The following is a 25,279-nucleotide window of genomic DNA, read 5'->3' as shown; positions in this document are numbered from 1 at the left end:
GGAGTCCTGGTCTAATGATGCGGGGAAATAGCTATTTAATTGAATAGCTAAACCCCGCATCGCGCCACTTTTGCCTGTCAATTAGCCGCGGGTGAAATACTGCGGCTAATTGGATATGCCCCTATGTGTGACCCTTTCTGCCTGTATGTACTGTATGTGTGACCCTTCCTGCCTGTATGTACTGTATGTGTGTATGTATGTGTGACATTCCTGCCTGTATGTACTGTATGGGACATACCCAATTAGCCGCGGAGTGTGTGTGTATGTATGTGACCCTGCCTGTATGTATGTGTCTAGTATGTATGAATGTGTGACCCTGCCTGCATGTGTATTTATGTATGTATGTGACCCTGCATGTATGATTGTGTGACCCTGCCTGCATGTATGTGTGACCATTCTTGTATGTGTATATGTTTGTTTGTACGTGTGACCCTGTATGTATGTATGTATGTATGTATGTGTGACCCTGCCATGTATGTATGTGTATATATGTAGCTGTTATATAGCACACACACTTTTTTGTGGGGGGTGGTGGTGGTGCGGTAGCACGCTAATTCTCCGGGCACCCTGGCCACATGCTACACCTCTGGCCATGAGTCTTTGGTATTAATTCTGAGCTGAAAGTCTTGTGTGTCTTTCTAAATTGGAATTAGGTCTTCTAATTGTTTTCTCTCATTTTTAAACCTGTTTCCTTAAATAGCATTTATAGCATTAGCTACAGTATGATGTTCTTATTTCAACAGTAATACAATATTTCAACATCAGGAGCTTACTTTAAATGCGCCATGCTTAATTTATCACAAGCAGTCCCTGAAAGTGAATATATTTTGGCTCTGTGATCTGTTATATCAGAATCTTACTTTCACCAGTTTTCCTGTAGAATGATTTATGAAGCTGTAAGTTAAGGAAGAGGAGAGTGTATTTATTCTAGTGAGGTCTTTCAAAGTATGCCTGGAAGGGCCAACACCTCTGCTTATTTCATATACCACATAATTCTCTTAATCCATTTGATATGCAAAACAGCAGCCAATCCTGAAGCCTAGATCTACACCTATCAATGATATGTGAATCAGAAACGTACAGCTAACAGTAACAGTGAAAAAGTGACATTTTTTTCCTTGTGTGATGTCACGGATTGCTTATTCATCTGCTGTACCTGTTCTTACAGTTTGCTAGGAAATGTCTTTTGCAAAAGTGCATTGTTTTCTGCTGTAAATGAATATTGGTAACAGATCAAACTTACTAAAGTGCCATGCAAGTGTGCACTGCAGCATGGAGGTCCAAATATTTACTCAGTTTAGAAATATGATAAACATTATTGCAACTAATGTAATTAAAGTCCCAGAGAAAATGTAAGTTAATTCTATAAAGGTCTATAAAAATTACTTGTATGTTGTTTGTTATCCTATTTTAAACTAAACATTTTTCTTTTCTGTATTTACAGGACATACAGGACGGTTATTAAAATCCTTATGTTTTACAAGTCTCTCATTCCTGTTGCTGCATATCATCTTTCATATAACAATTGTCAGCCTGGAGACCAAAAAAATCATAGACCCCCATTTTAACTGTGAGTATATCAGATATTCAATACATACTGCATATTTCTTATTTTAAGCAATCCAGTGTTGACAACATAACAGTTCATGAGTGCAATAATGTTAAACATATTGAAATGTGCCATCTCTCCTTTGGAAAAAATATTATGTACAGTATATATTGTGTATGTGTGAATATTATGCTTGTGTGTGTATATATATATATATATATATATATATATATATATATATATTAGGGGTGAGCGGGTTCGGATTTCTGAAATCCGAACCCCCCCGAGCCCCCCTGATCCGAGGCCGATCCGGGTCAGGCTCGACTTTTCCCGCCTGACTAGGATCTGAAATCGAGACAAAACGTCATCATCCCGCCTTCCGGGTCTCGCGGGTTTTGGATCCTATATAAGGTACCCGCGTCGGCGCCATTTTCTCACTCGGCTGTGGACAGTGAAGAGGGAGGGTGGGAGTTAGGGCTGGCTGGGCTGTGTAGTGTAGTGTTGTGCTGTGCTGCGCTGTGCTGCTGTTGTCCATAGGGGCTGTGTCCACTCCTCCAAAGTCCATAAGGCTAGCTGTGTTGTGCTGTGCTGCTGTTGTCCATAGGGGCTGTGTTCACTCCTCCAAAGTCCATAGGGGCTGGCTGTGTTGTGCTGTGCTGCTGTTGTCCATAGGTGCTGTGTCCACTCCTCCAAAGTCCATAGGGGCTGGCTGTGTTGTGCTGTGCTGCTGTTGTCCATAGGGGCTGTGTCCACTCCTCCAAAGTCCATAGGGGCTGGCTGGACTGTGTTGTGCAGTCAGTTGTCCATAGGGGCTGTGTCCACTCCAAAGTCCTGTGCAGAGTCCCAGTCCTAAAGGGGTGCTGTAGTGTTGTCCAGGGGGTGCTCTGTCCATCAGGGGTGCTCCCCCCAAGTGCAAAAGAAATATATATTTTCTGTGTTTGTGAATTGTGTGCGCAGTAGCCGCACGTGCATCAACAAAGTAGTGCCAAGCGTGCGCCTGTGTCATAAGTAAAGGGCGGGCTGGCTTGACCGTTAAAGGGTGCTGTAACCCCCAAAGTACACTCCAAACAAAATAAAAAAATATTTTCTGTGTTTGTGAATTGTGTGCGCAGTAGCCGCACGTGCATCAACAAAGTAGTGCCAAGCCTGCGCCTGTGTCATAAGTAAAGGGCGGGTTGGCTTGACCGTTAAAGGGTGCTGTAACCCCCAAAGTACACTCCAAACAAAATATAAAAATATTTTCCGTGTTTGTGAATTGTGTGCGCAGTAGCCGCACGTGCATCAACAAAGTAGTGCCAAGCATGCGCCTGTGTCATAAGTAAAGGGCCGGCTGGCTTGACCGTTAAAGGGTGCTATAACCCCCAAAGTACACTCCAAACAAAATAAAAAAATATTTTCTGTGTTTGTGTGCGCCTTAGCCACACGTATATATCAATATAACTTAAATGGAGGACCAAACATTCTCCGATAAAAATAAAATAGGGAAAGATCAATAACCACTTCCTCCTAGTGCTGAAGCTGCTGCCACTAGTCATGACATAGACGATAACATGCCATCAACGTCGTCTGCCAAGGCCGATGCCCAATGTCATAGTAGAGGGCACATACAATCCCAAATGACAAAGTTCAGGAAAATGACCTTGAAAAAAACAATTAAATCATCTGAAGAGAAACGTAAACTTGCCAATATGCCATTTACGACACGGAGTGGCAAGGAATGGCTAAGGTTTTTCCCTATGTTCATGACTAGTGGTTCAGCTTCACATGATGATGGAAGCCCTCCTCCCACTAAAAAAATCAAACGAGTTAAGCTGGCAAAAGCACAGCGAAGAACTGTGCGTTCTAAGGAGATATCACAAATCCCCAAGGAGAGTCCAAGTGTGGTGGCGGTTGTTATGCCTGACCTTCCCAGCACTGGACGGGAAGAGGTGGCTCTTTCCACCATTTGCACGCCCCCTGCAAGTGCTGAAAGGAGCACCCACAGTCCACTTGCTGATATGCAAATTGAAGATGTCACTGTTGAAGTACAACAGGATGAGGATACTGGTGTAGCTGGCGCTGAGGAGGAAGTTAGCGAGGAGGATTCTGATGGTGATGTGGTTTGTTTAAATCAGGCTCCGGGGGAGACAGTTGTTGTCCGTGGGATGAAAAAGCCCATCACGGTCATGGCTGGGCAGAAGACCAAACATTCCACCTCTTTGGTCTGGCAATATTTCTATCCAAATCTGGACAACAACTGTCTTGCCATATGTACCATATGTAAAGGTGAAATAAGTAGGGGTAGGGACTTTAACCACCTAGGAACATCCTCCCTTATACGGCACCTGCAGCGCGTTCATAAAAAGTTACTGTCAAGTTCAGAAACTTTGGCTAAGACCGTAAGCAGTACAGGGACACCTAAATCCCGTTGTCGTGTTGTATCCAAGCGCCTGCAAACCACACCGTCAACTCCCTCCTTGTCAATTTCCTCCTTAGTCAGGATCGGAAGTAGTCCTGCAGGCCATGTCACTGGCATGACTGACTCTCCTATCCGGGATTCCTCAGGAGGATCCTGCATTGCTACACCTCCTGTTGCCGCTGCTGCTGTTGCTGCTGCTGGGAGTCGTTCATCATCCCAGAGAGGAAGTAGGAACACCACTACTTTTACTAAACAATTGACCCTCCAACAGTCCTTAGCGAGGAGGATGAAGTACGACAGCAGTCATCCTGAAGCAAAACGTATAACTGAGGCCTTGACTGCTATGTTGGTGTTAGACGTGCGTCCGGTATCCGCCATTAGTGCAGTGGGATTTAGACAATTGATGGAGGTAGTGTGTCCCCGGTTCCAAATCCCATCTAGATTCTACTTCACTAGGCAGGCGATACCGAGACTGTACAGAAACGCCAGAAAAAGTGTCCTCAGTGTCCTGAAAAATGCCGTACCCAATGTCCACTTAACCATGGACATGTGGACAAGTGGAACAGGGCAGACTAAGGACTATATGACTGTAACAGCCCACTGGGTAGATGTATCACCTTACGCAGCAACAGCAGCAGCGTCACCAGTAGCAGCATATCAGAAATGCCAGCTCGTTCCAAGGCAGGCTACGCCGTGTATCACCGGTTTCAGTAAGAGGCACACCGCCGACAACCTCTTAGAGAAACTGAGGGAAATCATCACCCAGTGGCTTACCCCACTTAGACTCTCCTGGGGATTTGTGATATCTGACAACGCCACCGATATTGTGCGGGCATTACATCTGGGCAAATTCCAGCACGTCCCATGTTTTGCTCACACAATAAACTTGGTGGTGCAGAATTTTCTGAAAAGCGACAGGGGCGTGCAGGAGACGCTTTGGGTGGCCCGAAAAATTTCTGGCCACTTTCGCAATTCAGCGACTGCGTGCCGAAGACTGGAGCACCAGCAAACACTCTTGAACCTGCCCCACCATCACCTGAAGCAAGAGGTTGTGACGCGGTGGAACTCAACCCTCTATATGCTTCAGAGGATGGAGGAGCAGCAAAAGGCCATTTAAGCCTATACATCCACCTATGACATAGGCAAAGGAGGGGGTATGCACCTGACTCAAGCGCAGTGGAGAATGATTTCCGTGTTGTGCAAGGTTCTCCAGCCCTTCGAACTTGCCACACATGAAGTCAGTTCAGACACTGCCAGCTTGAGTCAGGTCATTCCCCTCATCAGGCTTTTGCAGAAGCAGCTGGAGAAAGTGAAGGAGGAGCTAAGACGGAGCGATTCCGCTCAGCATGTGGGACTTGTGGATGAAGCCCTTCATTCGCTTTGCCAGGATTCCAGGGTGGTCAATCTGTTGAAATCAGACCACTACATTTTGGCCGCCGTGCTCGATCCTAGGTTTAAAGCCTATGTGGTGTCTCTATTTCCGGCCGACACAAGCCTGCAGAGGTGCAAAGACCTGCTGGTGAAAACACTGTCAGCTGAAGCGGAACATGACACGTCAACAGCTCCTTCTTCATTTTCTCCCGCAACTGGGGCTGCCAGGAAAAAACTTAGGTATCCTAAGCAACCCGCTGGCAGTGATGCAGGGCAGGCAGGACCAAGTTTGGACATCTGGTCCGGACTGAAGGACCTGGCAACAATTTCTGACATGTCTACTGTCACTACATATGATACTGTCACCATTGACAGAATGGTGGAGAATTACATCGGTGACAGCATCCAAGTAGGCATGTCAGACAGTCCATACCTGTACTGGCAGGAAAAAGAGGCAATTTGGAGGCCCCTGTACAAACTGGCTCTATTTTACCTGAGTTGCCCCCCCTCCAGTGTGTACTCCGAAAGAGTGTTTAGTGCAGTCGGGAACCTTGTCAGCGAAAGGCGTAGGAGGTTGCTTACACAACATGTGGAGAAGATGATGTTCATCAAAATGAATTATCAACTCTTCCAGGGAGACCAGCCTCCAGAACGTACAGAGGGACAAGTGGTGGTGGATTCCAGTGGGGACGAGTTAATGCTCTGTGAGGATGAGGATGTACACAACACTGAAGAGGGTGAGGAATCGGTGGATGAGGAGGATGAGGATGACATCTTGCCTCCGTAGAGCCAGTTTGTGCAGGGACAGATTAATTGCCAGCTTGTTTTGTGGGGGCCCAAACGAACCAATCATTTCAGCCACAGTTGTGTGGCAGACCCTGGCACTGAAATGATTGCTTTGTTAAAGTGTGCATGTCCTGTTTATACAACATAAGGGCTGGTGGGAGGGCCCAAGGACAATTCCATCTTGCACCTCTTTTTTTTCTTTGCATTATGTACAGTTTGGTGCCTAGTTTTTCAAACTGCCATCCTGTCTGCCACTGCAGTATCACTCCTAGATGGGTCACGTGTTTGTGCCGCCCACTCGTGTCGCTTAGCATAGTCATCCAGCTACCTCGGTGCAACCTTTTGGACATAAAAACACTATTGTGAGGTGTTCAGTGTTCAGAATAGAGTGGAAATTAGTGTAAATTAAGGTTATTGAGGTTAATAATAGCATAGGAGCAGAAAAACCAACACATTCTGTGATTTTAGCTGTTTTTATGCTTTTTTAAAAAAAAATACAGATCCAAAACACAAAACCCAGAACCCAAAACACGGAAGGGTGGTTTTGGCAAAACCAATCCAGATCCAAAACACGAAGAAAGACCCAGATCCAAAACCAAAACACAAAACACGAAAAGTGGCCGGTGCTCCATGTGTGCGCTGTGCAGGTTGCTGTTGATGCTGCCACTATGAAGGATAAGGTGATGTTAACACGTCCATATCCTCATTGTGCCAGGCAGCGATTCTGATACAGTATGTTGAACATACATATGATTTCGACATCTATAAACTTGTGATTTGAAAGACACTAGTCTTGAAAAAGGTTATATATATATATAGATGTGTCCACATACATTTAGTCTCCTTGCATGTTAAACAGACCTTCTAGTCGTGCCATGCCGTGGCGCGACTCAGTAGCTCCGAGTGTCTTTTCGTGCAACTTTTCCCTTAAAATGCATCTTATTCACAACGCAAAATGCTACATTATGGTGTCACAGCCGCTGACACTGTAACGTAGCATTTTGCATGCAGATTTAGCCGCAGTCACACACAGAATATAGGCTTGCCGCATATGATTTTAATCAGCATAAGCTGCTTCGGTGTCCTATTTGTATTGCTTTGCAGATAACACACTTTTTAAAAAAAAAATGGCACGAAAAGATGCTTGGTGCTACCGAATTGCACAGCGCTTATACGTTATGTGTTATGCAACTTGTTGCACACAGAGGATAGATGTATTTGGACACATCTGTATATATATATATATATATATATATATATATTGAGTTGAATATCTGCTGACACAATAGGACAAATTTTGTTACTACTGTATGTTGTGGGTCTTGAACGGTCCAGGAGGAAACCAAGGTTGATGGACAGTCAGTATATATGGAAGATGTTGAATACATGACGCACATTGATAGCATTATTATGTTCAGTGAAATTATGTTGTGGATCCGATGATGTCAGTTTTTAATTTAGCGCTGGTACACTGGGTGGAGAAGCAACATCAAAAATAAAAAAAATTGGAGTCAAGTTGTTTCAAATATTATTTGGAGGAGGAGTGCCCACTTTTGGATATATATATATACACATCTATATACTGTGTGCATATATATATATACATATATATACACATCTATCTATCTATATATATATATATATATATATATATATGTAAATCTGCGAGTTCCACCAGTAATGCAGTTGGAGGTCCGATGCGTACTTCAGATGTTAGAAAGGTCCTATGATTGTTGAAACCTCCATCGTGCGGAATTACTGTGTAAAGTGAATAAACATCTAGGGTAGCCAGTAGGACCTCTTCTGGCAAAATTATGATGCTTGGCAATTGGGTAAGGAAGTCTCCAGTGTTCCAGTGTCATGGATGTAGTTGGTACTCTTGCAGATCACCGGTTGTAATAATCTGTCCACAGAAGTATTCTGTCCATGTAAATAGCCAAAGGTTGAAGCCATGACTCCCTGTTAGGATTACCAGTGACCACTCCTCGTAAGCCATCTAGAACTCCAGGCTACGAGGTCTTCTGCCACTAACAACCGCCCATTGTTCCCTTAGAGATAGTTCGCTCACCGGTACTTAGGCGGCCACCTGGATTTACTGCTCGGAGCAGTAGCAGTTTACAGGAGTGGCAACTGGAATCCTGAGGTGATAAAAAGGAGTCTTGTACAAGGAGAGAAGATTATACAGTTGGTGAGGTGTGGCTTGGGAGCCGATGGTGTGTTGTGCCAATGGTGCGGCTGCTGTGCCAATGGTGTGGCAAAGGTGCCGATGGTGCAGCTTGTGAGCCGATGGTGCGGCAATAGCTGTTAATAGATGGTCAAATGGTAAAGCTGTGGCTTTGAGAGCCATTGGTGTGGCTAATGTGCCGAACGTGCGGCTTGTGTGCCGATGGTGCAGCAACAGCCGTTAGTAGACAGTCCAATGGTACGATGGTGCGGCAAATGTGCCAGCGATGTGACAAATGTGCTGATGGTGCAGCCTGTGTGCTGATGATGCAGCAATAGCCATTAGTAGACAATCAAATTGTAATGCTGTTGTTTTTAGAGCCGATGGTGCGGCAAATGTGCCGATGATGCGGCAAATGTGCTGATGGTGTGGCTTGTGTGCCGATGGTGCGGCAACAGTTGATAGTAGACAGTCCAATGGTAATGCTGTGGCTTTGAGAGCCGATGGTGCGGCTTGTGAGCCGATGGTGCGGCAATAGCTGTTAATAGATGGTCAAATGTTAAAGCTGTTGCTTTGAGAGCTGTTGGTGTGGCAAATGTGCCGATCGTGCAGCTTGTGTGCCAATGGTGCGGCAACAGCCGTTAGTAGACAGTCCAATGGTAATGCTGTGGCTTTGAGAGCTGATGGTGCGACAAATGTGCCAACAATGCGACAAATGTGCCGATGGTGCAGCAATAGCCATTAGCAGACAGTCAAATGGTAATGCTGTGGCTTTGAGAGCCGATGGTGTGGCAAATGTGCGGCAAATGTGCCGATGGTGTGGCTTGTGTGCCGATGGTGCTGCAACAGCTGATAGTAGACAGTCCAATGGTAATGCTGTGGCTTTGAGAGCCGATGGTGCAGCAAATGTGTCGACGATGTGGCAAATGTGCTGATGGTGCGGCTTGAGTGCTGAGGGTGCGGCAATAACCGCTGGTAGGTAGTTCAAAGTAAACGCTGCAGCTTGGAGAGCCGATGGCAGCACGGAGATGTAGGTGAAGCTTGGAAGCCATAGAAGAAGCTGGAGAGCTGGGAACAGCACTGAAGCTGTTGGTGCGGCAATTGTGCCGAAGGTGCGGCAAGAGCCGATGGTTGGAGAGTAAGTAGTCGGTGCTGCGGCTTGGAGAGCCGATGGCAGCTCAGTGGTGTGGATGCGGCTTGGAAGCCGTAGAAGAAGCTGGAGAGCTAGGAACAGCACATAAGCTGTTGGTGCTGCAAATGTGCCGAAGGTACGGCAAGAGCCGATGGTAGGAGAGTAAGTAGCTGGTGCTCTGGCTTGGAGAGCCGATGGCAGCATGGTGGTGTAGATACAGCTTGGAAGCCATAGGGAAGCTGGAGATCCTGAGGTGGCATGGAAGCCACTTCGGGAAGATCAAAATCTGCACCACGAGGAGGAATAGAACGCTGATCATGCAGCCAAGCCAATGGAACTCACAAATACACTATAGTCAGCGAGGCGGCAAAAATTCAGTGTGTACAAATAGGAGGAAGCACCAATCATGCTGCATTGCGGATGACACGTCACTTCCTGAGGCGAGCCGATCGACAGTAGAAACTAGAGTAACCCCGTCCTGACTGGTAAACTGCTCGGCTTGTAACACTCCAATGCCACAATAATGGGCCTACTCTGGTTTGGCAAAGTTTTGTGGATTTTGGACAGATTGTTTAATTGGACATTCTGGTTTATCCACAGTAAAAAATGCAAAAAAGTTCTTGTCAATCAAACGATTATCTAGTGCCCTACTGAGGGTGGTATCAACCATGATTTTAATATTCATGATGTGATTATGATCAAGTTCCATATACATATGCTCATTGGATAATTGTCTCATCACTTTACCATTGTAATTCTTCCAATTCTGGATCACGATTGCACCCTCCTTGTCTGCTGGCCTGATAACAATCTGGTTATTGGTACGTAGTTTCTTTAGATCTTTAGAGCTTCTTCATATGATAGATTGTCACACACACACACACACACACACACACACACACACACACACACACACACACACACACACACACACACACACAGCCATACCATTAAAACCACCTGCTTCATATTTTGTAGGCTCTCCTTGTGCCACCAAAATAGCTCTGAACTTTTGAGGCATTGACTGCACAAGACCTCTGAAGGTGTCCTGTGGTATCTGGCACCCAGGGCCGTCAAAAGCCGAGAAGTACCCTGGTACTTGGGGGTTAGCAGGGAGCATGGCCACACACCCTCCAAAAAATACAATGTCACCCTTAGCAGCTGACCAGGGCCCCTCCAACAAGCCCTGGCCCGTGTAATTAGTACCCACTTCGTTCCACCTCTCGATGCCTCAGCTGGCACCAAAACGTTAGCAGCCCATCCTTTAAGTCCTATAAGTTGCGATTTGGGGCCTCCATGGCTTAGACTTGTTTTATCCAGCACATTCCACAGATGCTCGATTAAATTAAGATCTGGGGAATTATATTCCTCAAACCATTCCTGAACACACTATCCTCCCATCAGGGCGCACCGTTACCATGATGGGGTGTACTTGATCTGCAACAATGTTTAGGTAGGTTGTACATATAAGAGTAACATCTACAAGGTTTCCCAGCAGCACATTGCCCAGAGAATCACACTGCCTCCGTCGGCTTGCATCCTGGTGCCATATTTTCCCAAAGTAAATGACGCACATGCACCCGGCCGTCCACATGATGTAAAGGAAAATGTGATTCATCAGACAAGGCTTTCTTCTTCTATTTCTCCATGGTCCAGTTCTGATGCTTATTTGCCCATTGTAGGCACTTTTGGAGGTGGACAGGGGTGGGCATGGGCACTGGCACTGTGATTGTTCTGCGGCTACACAGCACCATACGCAGCAAAATATTTATTTACTACTTTTTTTATTTGACAAATTCTGCTCCTGTGTTGGTTTCCCATGTGCTGAGGTAGTTTTGTATCAATGAAGTGGAGGAGACATTGACCAGCATTGATGTTGTGCTAAATGAAGTTAATGAACAAGCAACACCAATAGCAGTTATGTTGAGCGAGATTACTAATGGGCACTTGCCCTTTATCTCAAAAACAGTGTAGTCCGATATGAAATCAGTTTGTTTTGCCATATTTAATTAAATTACAAGTGGTGGAGCCACCAGGAGACTATTACCATAATTCTGCAGCAAAACACAGTTGAGATTTTCTGTTATATAGTTAGGAAGTAGATAAGGCCAGCACATACAGTAGCTGACAATAACACTCATCTGCTTTCCAATAAAGAAGAGAGAAATTACATGCACAAAACAACTAAATCTTTAGTAACACTTGGCATGTCTTCATCTCCAGACTACAACTTATTCCCCTAACATAGAGATTCCCAAACACGGTCCTCAAGGCTCCCCAACAGTTCAGGTTTTAGAGATATCTATGGTTGTCCACAGACGTTTAAATCAAATGGACTGAGGTACTAATTACGTCACCTGTGCTCAACCATGGATATATCTAAAGCCTGAACTTTTGGGGAGCCTTGAGGACCGGGTCTGGGAACCTCGGCGGCCTAACCTGAGCAATCTAGCATCATGGAAAGATGGTCAGGGAAGTCACTAACATTTTTAGTACCCATCAATTATATTTGTAAATGTTTGTTTATGTTGTAATGGTGGTAACATCCCCGATTTTTTTTTTTGGATTGTAATGTTAATCTTCTGTTACCCAAGAGATAAACCTTCCCTAGCCCTGAGCTAGATAGTGATAATGAATACTGATGGATCAATATTCAAAACGGTCTTCATATAATCTATGCACATCTGAGAACTAAAGAATTAAGCACTTGTTTAAGGCTAGGCTTGAGTTATTTTCAAATTGAATATAAGTTATACGTTGTATGCCTCAGCAATCTGTTTTGTACCTACTGCTCCTAAATTTTGTGTAAATTACCTTATTATTAGGGGTGTGCACCGGCCACTTTTCGTGTTTTGTGTTTTGGTTTTGGATCTGGATCTTTCTTCGTGTTTTGGATCTGGATTGGTTTTGCCAAAACCACCCTTCCGTGTTTTGGGTTCTGGGTTTTGTGTTTTGGATCTGTATTTTTTTGAAAAAAAGCATAAAAACAGCTAAAATCACAGAATTTGTAGGTTTTTCTGCTCCTATGCTATTATTAACCTCAATAACCTTAATTTCCACTCATTTCCAGTCTATTCTGAACACCTCACACCTCACAATAGTGTTTTTATGTCCAAAAGGTTGCACCGAGGTAGCTGGATGACTATGCTAAGCGACACGAGTGGGCGGCACAAACACGTGACCCATCTAGGAGTGACACTGCAGTGGCAGGCAGGATGGCAGTTAGAAAAACTAGGCCCCAAACTGTACATAATGCAAAGAAAAAAAGAGGTGCAAGATGGAATTGTCCTTGGGCCCTCCCACCCACCCTTATGTTGTATAAACAGGACATGCACACTTTAACAAATCAATCATTTCAGCGCCAGGGTCTGCCACACAACTGTGGCTGAAATGATTGGTTCGTTTGGGCCCCCACAAAACAAGCTGGCAATTAATGTGTCCCTGCACAAACTGGCTCTACGGAGGCAAGATGTCATCCTCATCCTCCTCATCCACCGATTCCTCACCCTCTTCAGTGTGTACATCCTCATCCTCACAAAGTATTAACTCGTCCCCACTTGAATCCACCACCACAGGTCCCTCTGTACCTTCTGGAGGCTGGTCTCCCTGGAAGAGCTGATAATTCATTTTGATGAACATCATCTTCTCCACATTCTGTGGAAGCAACCTCCTACGCCTTTCGCTGACAAGGTTCCCGGCTGCACTAAACACTCTTTCGGAGTACACACTGGAGGGGGGGCAACTCAGGTAAAATAGAGCCAGTTTGTACAGGGGCCTCCAAATTGCCTCTTTTTCCTGCCAGTACAGGTATGGACTGTCTGACATGCCTACTTGGATGCTGTCACCGATGTAATCCTCCACCATTCTGTCAATGGTGACAGTATCATATGCAGTGACAGTAGACATGTCAGAAATTGTTGCCAGGTCCTTCAGTCCGGACCAGATGTCCAAACTTGGTCCTGCCTGCCCTGCATCACCGCCAGCGGGTTGCTTAGGATACCTAAGTTTTTTCCTGGCAGCCCCAGTTGCGGGAGAAAATGAAGAAGGAGCCGTTGACGTGTCACGTTCCGCTTCAGCTGACAGTGTGTTCACCAGCAGGTCTTTGCACCTCTGCAGGCTTGTGTCGGCCGGAAAGAGAGACACCACATAGGCTTTAAACCTAGGATCGAGCACGGTGGCCAAAATGTAGTGGTCTGATTTCAACAGATTGACCACCCTGGAATCCTGGCAAAGCGAATGAAGGGCTTCATCCACAAGTCCCACATGCCGAGCGGAATCGCTCCGTCTTAGCTCCTCCTTCACTTTCTCCAGCTGCTTCTGCAAAAGCCTGTTGAGGGGAATGACCTGACTCAAGCTGGCAGTGTCTGAACTGACTTCACGTGTGGCAAGTTCGAAGGGCTGAAGAACCTTGCACAACACGGAAATCATTCTCCACTGCGCTTGAGTCAGGTGCATACCCCCTCCTTTGCCTATGTCATAGGTGGATGTATAGGCTTGTATGGCCTTTTGCTGCTCCTCCATCCTCTGAAGCATATAGAGGGTTGAGTTCCACCGCGTCACAACCTCTTGCTTCAGGTGATGGCGGGGCAGGTTCAAGAGTGTTTGCTGGCGCTCCAGTCTTCGGCACGCAGTCGCTGAATGGCGAAAGTGGCCAGAAATTTTTCGGGCCACCCAAAGCGTCTCCTGCACGCCCCTGTCGCTTTTCAGAAAATTCTGCACCACCAAGTTTATTGTGTGAGCAAAACATGGGACGTGCTGGAATTTGCCCAGATGTAATGCCCGCACAATATTGGTGGCGTTGTCAGATATCACAAATCCCCAGGAGAGTCTAAGTGGGGTAAGCCACTGGGCGATGATTTCCCTCAGTTTCTCTAAGAGGTTGTCGGCGGTGTGCCTCTTACTGAAACCGGTGATACACAGCGTAGCCTGCCTTGTAACGAGCTGGCGTTTCTGAGATGCTGCTACTGGTGACGCTGCTGCTGTTGCTGCGTAAGGTGATACATCTACCCAGTGGGCTGTCACAGTCATATAGTCCTTAGTCTGCCCTGTTCCACTTGTCCACATGTCCGTGGTTAAGTGGACATTGTGTACAACGGCATTTTTCAGGACACTGAGGACACTTTTTCTGACGTTTCTGTACAGTCTCGGTATCGCCTGCCTAGTGAAGTGGAATCTAGACGGGATTTGGAACCGGGGACACACTACCTCCATCAATTGTCTAAATCCCACTGCACTAATGGCGGATACCGGACGCACGTCTAACACCAACATAGCAGTCAAGGCCTCAGTTATACGTTTTGCTTCAGGATGACTGCTGTCGTACTTCATCCTCCTCGCTAAGGACTGTTGGAGGGTCAATTGTTTAGTAAAAGTAGTGGTGTTCCTACTTCCTCTCTGGGATGATGAACGACTCCCAGCAGCAGCAGCAACAGCAGCAGCGGCAGCAGTAGGCGTAGCAATGCAGGATCCTCCGGAGGAATCCCGGATAGGAGAGTCAGTCATGCCAGTGATATGGCCTGCAGGACTACTTCCGATCCTGACTAAGGAGGAAATTGACGAGGAGGGAGTTGACGGTGTGGTTTGCAGGCGCTTGGATACAACAGGACAACGGGATTTAGGTGTCCCTGGACTGCTTACGGTCTGAGCCAAAGTTTCTGAACTTGACAGTAACTTTTTATGAACGCGCTGCAGGTGCCGTATAAGGGAGGATGTTCCTAGGTGGTTGACGTCCCTACCCCTACTTATTTCACCTTTACATATGGTACATATGGCAAGACAGTTGTTGTCCGGATTTGGATAGAAATATTGCCAGACCAAAGAGGTGGAATGTTTGGTCTTCTGCCCAGGCATGACCGTGATGGGCTTTTTCATCCCACGGACAACAACTGTCTCCCCCGGAGCCTGATTTAAACAAACCACATCACCATCAGAATCCTCCTCGCCAACTTCCTCCTCAGCGCCAGCTACACCAGTATCCTCATCCTGTTGTACTTCAACAGTGACATCTTCAATTTGCATATCAGCAAGTGGACTGTGGGTGCTCCTTTCAGCACTTGCAGGGGGCGTGCAAATGGTGGAAAGAGCCACCTCTTCCCGTCCAGTGCTGGGAAGGTCAGGCATCGCAACCACCACCACACTTGGACTCTCTTTGGGGATTTGTGATATCTTCTTAGAAAGCACAGTTCTTCGCTGTGCTTTTGCCAGCTTAACTCTTTTGATTTTTTTAGTGGGAGGAGTGCTTCCATCGTCATGTGAAGCTGAACCACTAGTCATGAACATACTAGGGATCGACCTTAGCCGTTCCTTGCCACTCCGTGTCGTAAATGGCATATTGGCAAGTTTACGTTTCTCTTCAGCTGATTTAAATGTCTTTTTCAAGGTCATTTTCCTGAACTTTGCCATTTGGGATTGTATGTGCCCTCTACTATGACATTGGGCATCGGCCTTGGCAGACGACGTTGATGGCATGTTATCGTCTATGTCATGACTAGTGGCAGCAGCTTCAGCACTAGGAGGAAGTGGTTCTTGATCTTTCTCTATTTTATTTTTATCGGAGAAAGTTTGGTCCTCCATTTATGTTATATCGATTTGATATATACGTGCGGCTAAACACAGAAAATAAATTTTTTTTTGGTTCGGACTGGAGTGTACTTTGTGGGTTACAGCACCCTTTAACGGTCAAGCCAGCCGGCCCTTTACTTATGACACAGGCGCACTCTTGGCACTACTTTGTTGATGCACGTGCGGCTACTGCGCACACAATTCACAAACACAGAAAATAAATTTTTTTTGGTTTGGACTGGAGTGTACTTTGGGGGTTACAGCACCCTTTAACGGTCAAGCCAGCCGGCCCTTTACTTATGACACAGGCGCATGCTTGGCACTACTTTGTTGATGCACGTGCGGCTACTGCGCACACAATTCACAAACACAGAAAATAATTTTTTTTTGGTTTGGACTGGAGTGTACTTTCGGGGGTTACAGCACCCTTTAACGGTCAAGCCAGCCGGCCCTTTACTTATGACACAGGCGCACGCTTGGCACTACTTTGTTGATGCACGTGCGGCTACTGCGCACACAATTCACAAACACAGAAAATAATTTTTTTTTAGGTTTGGACTGGAGTGTACTTTCGGGGGTTACAGCACCCTTAACGGTCAAGCCAGCCGGCCCTTTACTTATGACACAGGCGCATGCTTGGCACTACTTTGTTGATGCACGTGCGGCTACTGCGCACACAATTCACAAACACAGAAAATAATTTTTTTTTTGGTTTGGACTGGAGTGTACTTTCGGGGGTTACAGCACCCTTAACGGTCAAGCCAGCCGGCCCTTTACTTATGACACAGGCGCACGCTTGGCACTACTTTGTTGATGCACGTGCGGCTACTGCGCACACAATTCACAAACACAGAAAATAATTTTTTTTTTGGTTTGGACTGGAGTGTACTTTCGGGAGTTACAGCACCCTTAACGGTCAAGCCAGCCGGCCCTTTACTTATGACACAGGCGCACGCTTGGCACTACTTTGTTGATGCACGTGCGGCTACTGCGCACACAATTCACAAACACAGAAAATAATTTTTTTTTGGTTTGGACTGGAGTGTACTTTCAGGGGTTACAGCACCCTTTAACGGTCAAGCCAGCCGGCCCTTTACTTATGACACAGGCGCACGCTTGGCACTACTTTGTTGATGCACGTGCGGCTACTGCGCACACAATTCACAAACACAGAAAATAATTTTTTTTTGGTTTGGACTGGAGTGTACTTTCGGGGGTTACAGCACCCTTTAACGGTCAAGCCAGCCGGCCCTTTACTTATGACACAGGCGCACTCTTGGCACTACTTTGTTGATGCACGTGCGGCTACTGCGCACACAATTCACAAACACAGAAAATAATTTTTTTTTAGGTTTGGACTGGAGTGTACTTTCGGGGGTTACAGCACCCTTAACGGTCAAGCCAGCCGGCCCTTTACTTATGACACAGGCGCACGCTTGGCACTACTTTGTTGATGCACGTGCGGCTACTGCGCACACAATTCACAACCACAGAAAATAATTTTTTTTTGGTTTGGACTGGAGTGTACTTTCGGGGGTTACAGCACCCTTTAACGGTCAAGCCAGCCGGCCCTTTACTTATGACACAGGCGCACGCTTGGCACTACTTTGTTGATGCACGTGCGGCTACTGCGCACACAATTCACAAACACAGAAAATAATTTTTTTTTAGGTTTGGACTGGAGTGTACTTTCGGGGGTTACAGCACCCTTAACGGTCAAGCCAGCCGGCCCTTTACTTATGACACAGGCGCACGCTTGGCACTACTTTGTTGATGCACGTGCGGCTACTGCGCACACAATTCACAAACACAGAAAATAATTTTTTTTTTGGTTTGGACTGGAGTGTACTTTCGGGGGTTACAGCACCCTTAACGGTCAAGCCAGCCGGCCCTTTACTTATGACACAGGCGCACGCTTGGCACTACTTTGTTGATGCACGTGCGGCTACTGCGCACACAATTCACAAACACAGAAAATAATTTTTTTTTTGGTTTGGACTGGAGTGTACTTTCGGGGGTTACAGCACCCTTAACGGTCAAGCCAGCCGGCCCTTTACTTATGACACAGGCGAACGCTTGACACTACTTTGTTGATGCACGTGCGGCTACTGCGCACACAATTCACAAACACAGAAAATAATTTTTTTTTAGGTTTGGACTGGAGTGTACTTTCGGGGGTTACAGCACCCTTAACGGTCAAGCCAGCCGGCCCTTTACTTATGACACAGGCGCACGCTTGGCACTACTTTGTTGATGCACGTGCGGCTACTGCGCACACAATTCACAAACACAGAAAATAATTTTTTTTTGGTTTGGACTGGAGTGTACTTTCGGGGGTTACAGCACCCTTTAACGGTCAAGCCAGCCGGCCCTTTACTTATGACACAGGCGCACGCTTGGCACTACTTTGTTGATGCACGTGCGGCTACTGCGCACACAATTCACAAACACAGAAAATAATTTTTTTTTAGGTTTGGACTGGAGTGTACTTTCGGGGGTTACAGCACCCTTAACGGTCAAGCCAGCCGGCCCTTTACTTATGACACAGGCGCACGCTTGGCACTACTTTGTTGATGCACGTGCGGCTACTGCGCACACAATTCACAAACACAGAAAATAATTTTTTTTTTGGTTTGGACTGGAGTGTACTTTCGGGGGTTACAGCACCCTTAACGGTCAAGCCAGCCGGCCCTTTACTTATGACACAGGCGCACGCTTGGCACTACTTTGTTGATGCACGTGCGGCTACTGCGCACACAATTCACAAACACAGAAAATAATTTTTTTTTAGGTTTGGACTGGAGTGTACTTTCGGGGGTTACAGCACCCTTAACGGTCAAGCCAGCCGGCCCTTTACTTATGACACAGGCGCACGCTTGGCACTACTTTGTTGATGCACGTGCGGCTACTGCGCACACAATTCACAAACACAGAAAATAATTTTTTTTTTGGTTTGGACTGGAGTGTACTTTCGGGGGTTACAGCACCCTTAACGGTCAAGCCAGCCGGCCCTTTACTTATGACACAGGCGCACGCTTGGCACTACTTTGTTGATGCACGTGCGGCTACTGCGCACACAATTCACAAACACAGAAAATATATTATTTTTTTAGCACTTGGGGGGAGCACCCCTGATGGACAGAGCACCCCCTGGACAACACTACAGCACCCCTTTAGGACTGGGACACTGCACAGGACTTTGGAACTGACTGCACAACACAGTCCAGCCAGCCCCTATGGACTTTGAAGTAGTGGACACAGCCCCTATTAACAACAGCAGCACAGCACAACACAGCCAGCCCCTATGGACTTTGAAGTAGTGGACAACAGCAGCACTACACTACACTACACTACACAGCACTAACTCCCACCCTCCCTCTTCACTGTCCACAGCCGAGTGAGAAAATGGCGCCGACGCGGGTACCTTATATAGGATCCAAAACCCGCGAGACTCGGAAGGCGGGATGATGACGTTTTGCCTCGATGTCAGATCCGAGTCAGGCGGGAAAAGTCGAGCCTGACTCGGATCGGACTCGGATCGGGGGGGCTCGGGGGGGTTCGGATTTCAGAAATCCGAACCCGCTCACCCCTACTTATTATGGTGGTAAGATAATAAAAATATGATAGTAAATATAATTTTTGAAGATGTGAACGTGAGCTTGAAAAGCAATGAATTTATTCACTCATTTGATAATTATGCTTTTGGGGTGTGGTGTTTAATATACAGGCATTACAAAAGTTTTAAAATCATGAGAATGCACAGTACAGTTTTCTTTAACATCATGAAAGAAAGTTTAAAGGGACAAAACTACACATTAAGCTGCATGAGTGCAGACACTGTAAATGAAAAAACCAAAGCCTCCCATATCAGAAGCACTTCTGCTATAATGCTGACATTTTGAGATATCAGGAATGAAGCCTTAGCTGTTCCCAACAAATAAAATATAGTCTCCTTATAGCATTACCAAATCAGCTGTGGACACCAAGGAGGTTAGTTTTTTATTTACAGTGAACTGTCCATGTTTTTAAAACTTGAAAAGAATGTAATAGTCTGAGATATTTATACATACAGTACATTTCCCTTCAGGAACCTGTAGGAATGAAGTATCTCTCTTTGGAGTCCATTCATCATCACTTTATACAAAAGCAGGTGAAAATTAAAATTTTCACCTACTTTTGTATAAATTAAGTTCTAGCCATTCATTATAAAGGTAATGCAGGAGATATCAGTTGTATCTCATGCTTACCTTTCAGCCCCGATCTGGCCCTCTGTCCCCATACACTAGTATAGGGACCTAAATTCATCAAGATTCGAAAATACAATAATTTTGGAGCTAGACTACGGGAACATTCACCAACGTCAGATGGCATTTGTTCTCACACCCACGGGTTGTGAAGAGAGATCCAATTGCACCCACATTTCAACGCCTGTAACAATAGGTTGCAGGAACTGCGCTCCCTCCTCATGGTAACGCGTCAAGTGCATGAGAGACAATACCATCCTATTGGTTTTGTGAACTTCTGAGAGTTGCTTCGGTACCCAGCGTGATCACTTTTACCTGTGCCCCAGTTGCTCATGAATGTTGTGCACAGTACCCACCGAGATGTCCAGTTCATCAGGAATATCACTAACTGGAATGTATCTGTCCACCTGAATCAGACCTTCAATGCGGCACAAATTGTCATCTGTGGGGGATGTGCTTGGCCGGCCAGATCACTGCTCTATCTTAAATGTCTGTCCTGCTGTTATCAAAGGCAGTGCACCAAATCCAAACCTTTTCTTGTGACATTCCATTATCACCATACACCTCAACAAGTTGGTGATGAATTTCAGCTGCTGATGTGCCCTTTAGATCACACTACTGTACGCACCTCAATGTTTGACCATGTTTCTCCCAGCCAAACCATCTTACAACTGATGTTGGTACAGAATCGGTATGTAATGCCGGCAGCTCAAATACCGACAGCGAAAGACCGACAGTTCTAAATGTCAACAGGAGGTGGTAAGTACCCTAACCCTCCCCTCTCCCCCCCTCTAACCTTAACCCTCCCTTAGTGGTCCCTAACCCTAACCTCCCCCTTAGTGCCTAACCCTAACCTCCCCCCGTTGGTGCCTAAACCTAAACCCCCCTTCCAGGACCCTAAAATTTACCCTCCCGGGGAGTGCCTAATCCTAACCTCCCCCGTGGGGCCTAACCCTAACCCCCCCTTTCCCTAGCCTAACCCTCCTGGGGGGTGCCTATCCCTAAGTCCCCCCCGGGGATTCCTAAAGCTAACCCCTTCCCCAGAGTGGCTAGAACCTGAGACACCCGGCTTATCTTTATTTGGTATGTGGGGTGTCGGGATTTCATAATGGGGCTAATGATAGTATTTGGACATCCAGTACAGTGGCCCTGATTCAGAGCCGGACGCTCTGAAAGAGCGCTCGCTCTGAATCAGGGCCGGGCTATTTTTTTTTTAGAACGGCCTCCTGGCCGCACGCATAGCTGTGGGTGACCACCCACAGCTATAGTGAGTGGCCGGGAAGATGGTCGCGATGATCAAGACCATCGCGACCATCGGGCTTGCGACGAGACCCTTGTGATAGGGTCTCGTTTCCGCAAGCCCCAGAGAGATTTCGGCTCTAACAGAGTCGAAATCTCTTCCACTGACATCACTCGTGATGTCAGTGGGGCCGCCCCCAAACGGAGGCGTTCACATGGGAACACCTCCGTTTGAGCAGCCACTCCCCCGGCCCACCCACCAAAGGGGGCGAGCTGTCACTCAACATCAACAGCTCGTCCCCTTTGTTGTGAGACCCGGAGCGACGGAGTGCCCGGTCTCGCGCATCCAGGTCTCGCGCATGCGCACGACGGAGCCGGCACCATTGTGTGCATGCGCACTGGCCCACCATCGACCCGGTTGCGAGTGCACAACGCTTGCGACCGGGTCTGAGTCCCATTCACCTATAAACCATCGTAAAAACCTTTATTAGTTGGAGGTGCAGACCTACGGAACATCCACGTACCAGTAAGCATGTCTAGTTTTAAGGAAAAGGCAGCTCATATTTTAGCAACAAGGGGCTCATCACCTCACTACAGGCATTGACTAAATAGATTCACATCTGATTTTGTTGTCAGCACACAAAGAGATGAAGGTTATGAATCTGGAGTTCTGCTAGTAAAGCAGAGTGGATTTGTGTTTGTGGCATTTTATCCCCCAGGTAGGCTCACTGCCCCAGATATGTAAGATACATTTGCTTTGTTTCCATTTAGTAAGTTTGGAGCTAGTAATTGAGATTTGTATCCCATATTTTCTTGGATTGTTTATTTAATCAGTGTTACTCAACTCTTGGTCAGGTAAATATTCACCTAATTATTATTTCCAAATTGTCACGCTCTGGCCCTTAAAAAACACTTTCTTACCTCTCCGGTGCCTGTCCAGGCTAGCACAGAGGTCTGCTCAAGCTGCACATCGCTCCCGGCTGGTTTGCAGATGCTGGTACTCTGCATCCACCTGTCACGCTTTGGACTATTAAAACCACTTTGTACAGCTCCGGTGCCTGTCCAGGCTAGCGCTGAGGTCCGCTCGCACTGTGCATCAATCAAAGTTAGGACAGAGGTCTGCTCAAGCTACACATCGTTCCCGGCTGGTGCTGAGGCCTGTCTGTGCTGCTCCTGCCCCGTCCGCTCAGTGTCCTGTCACTGAGCATGGAGATGTCTCTCTGCAGCTCCTTGCTCACAGTGTGTCTTCGCAGCATTATGGCACACAAGCTGAAAGCCAGAATTCCCTTCTAAACCACAGTATGGGCGTAGCCATATTGGACTCTGTCACATGACGCTTTTCCTCCACTCAGAGCACTGCTCACAGACCAGCTGAAAGCAGAATCCAATCCCTGGGGTTCCTCCCCTATAAATTCCATTTCCTGATTGGCCTCTGTTGCCAGTACAGCATCGCTTCTTGCTGAAGTTACAGCTCTGTGCTGAGCTCCCAGGTACTCTGTATCTGAACGCTCCTAGTCTACTATATACTGTTCCTAAATCTGGTAAACAAGTCTCCTGTACCATCTTGCACACCAGTCTGGTTTTACCACTGAGACTTGTTCTTACAGCCTCCATCAGTTCTAGCCGATACCTCCAACCATCGGTCCCATCCAATGCTTCTAACATCGGACTCTTAACAATTAAGTTCTTCAATTCATCAACATCGGTCCCAACCGATCAAGTTAATCAATTCATCAACATCGGGCTCATATCAATTAAGTTCTTCAATTCTTCAACATTGGTTCCAAATCGATCAAATTCATCAATTCATCAACATCAGATTCAAATCCATCAAGTTCTTCAATTCATCAACATCTGTCTGAAACTGATCCAGCTCTCAATCCAGCATCATATGTCCCAATCCGATTCTACCCATTCCTTCAGTATTATATATCCAATCTCATTCCAACCTACTGTTCAATAAAGACACTCTATTCCTGTCCTTGCCTTCGGGCTCATCATCCGCTGCTGTATCTCTATCTCCTCACAACAATACATGAGGAAGTCCTGGCTCAAGCCACTTAAGTTACTTCACGCCTGTCATATCTCCTCTTCAGCCCTCCACACCTGTTCCAGCCCAAACCAACCCTCAGGCATGACACAAATATAATTACACTATGTAAGGTAATTTTAAGTATTTCCCTATATACTGTTGGAGAGGACTACAATGAGGACTCCCATCATATGAAAACCAGAGATTGACAGTATTCCTAGGAAATTACACAGACATTGCGTAACTTTCTGCACATTGTATAACTATCCGCACATTGTCTATCAATTGGGACTTGACTCTGTTTTAGCCACATTTGACAATTTTGCCAAACTGCTCATGAGGTTCTTCATCAGATGCCAATGTACTTTTGGAAAATACAAGCTCTATTCATTATGCTTGTTCGATATACTACTTGATTTACAGTACACTAATGAGGGATTAACCCTAGCATTTTTTCTCATCAATGTATACTATAACATAAGATTTTTTTTAACATAAAAATTAATCTACTTCCATAATAAAACTCTCAGGACCCTAGTAAATGTACAGGGCATAACCCATATTTGTGGGAACTACTCTTAAATTCTGACTTTTTAATCATTGTGATGTATATATTGCTTACATACATTGTGCAGATGGACAGTAATCTTTATGTAGGTCTTTGTGGTAAAGCACTTCATAAATAAATAAATACATTCTGCATCTGTTAAGATTTAAAAATTGAAAATAGACTTTATTTTGACATTTTTATATTGTTTCCCACAAATCATTGATGAACAAGTGGAACTAATTAGTTGGAACTATTATTTTAGGACACTGGATAACTTAAGAAGATCTCATTTTACCCTGTTTGTTTCAGTCAATACATGTGCACAGATGTATTCAAACTAAAGTGAACATAAATTAACAATTCCCATCTGCTTTACGATATGTCCTGTCAGGAAATGTAAAGGACTGTATTGTTACACTGTAAGTTTAATGCTCTCTTATGCTGAGATAGAATTGCTTCATTAGGGCTAAACATTGACTGTTCATATATGGAATTTAAACTTAACTGTAATCTACATAGTATAAGTAATGTTCATAGTATAAGTAATGTTCATAGTATAAGTAATGCCTTTAATTATACAGAAATGTATCTATTTTAAATATCTATAACATTCAAACCTGTATCTAGTCAGAAACTTGTTCCGGTGCCGTTCCATATTCCGCAGTATATGCGTCAAAAGTGGGCGGCACACAGAGTCCTAATACAATGTAATGCCAAAGCAAGTTTTGCATTCAACGTTTCGGAGTTATAATTACTCTTTCTTCAGGACAACAATAAACAAGTAAAAACATACCTTATATACATGTTTCCCACCTCGTATATTAAACGATCAACCACTATAGAAAGTGGCTTTTCCGTTTCTTGTACATGAATTTATACTATAACTAAAAACAATAATTCATGTTTTGTTCTATGTTATCTCTATATCCCTATTTCTCTTATCTGTCCATTTTGAAGGCAAAACATTACTTTTATAATTAAAAGATACAGTTATTAAGCAATTTTGAGGCAAAAGAGAGTAATAATACCATATTAGAAATGGTAGCAAATTTATATATAGATGTGTCCTCATATATCTTTGCGCGTTAAACAGCCCTTCTAGTCATGCCTTGCCGTGGCGTGACTCAGTAGCACCGAGCGTCTTTTCATGTGACTTTTTCCCTTCAAATGCTGCTGACATTGTAGCATTTCACATGCAGATCCACCAGCAGTCGCACACAGAATATAGCCGCATGACGCATATCATTTAAATC

The 25,279-nt window shown here is 45.5% G+C and overlaps 1 protein-coding gene across 2 annotated transcripts in view; it reads left to right on the top strand.

The window, feature by feature from the left end:
• The window catches only part of PIEZO2 (piezo type mechanosensitive ion channel component 2), a 488,868-nt gene that overhangs the window by 221,353 nt on the left and 242,236 nt on the right, over window positions 1–25,279 (top strand). For both annotated transcript variants that reach the window (XM_088469701.1, XM_088469700.1), the window contains exon 3: window positions 1,445–1,570. In XM_088469701.1, coding sequence (XP_088325827.1) covers window positions 1,445–1,570 — 126 coding nt within the window. The remainder of the gene's footprint in view (window positions 1–1,444; window positions 1,571–25,279) is intronic.

This window comes from Taudactylus pleione, unplaced genomic scaffold, assembly GCF_031769625.1.
Source record: "Taudactylus pleione unplaced genomic scaffold, aTauple2 ptg000093l, whole genome shotgun sequence".
Taxonomy (NCBI): Eukaryota; Metazoa; Chordata; class Amphibia; order Anura; family Myobatrachidae; genus Taudactylus; species Taudactylus pleione.
Note: the sequence above shows the minus strand (reverse complement) of the source record. Positions and strands in the feature narration are given on the sequence as shown.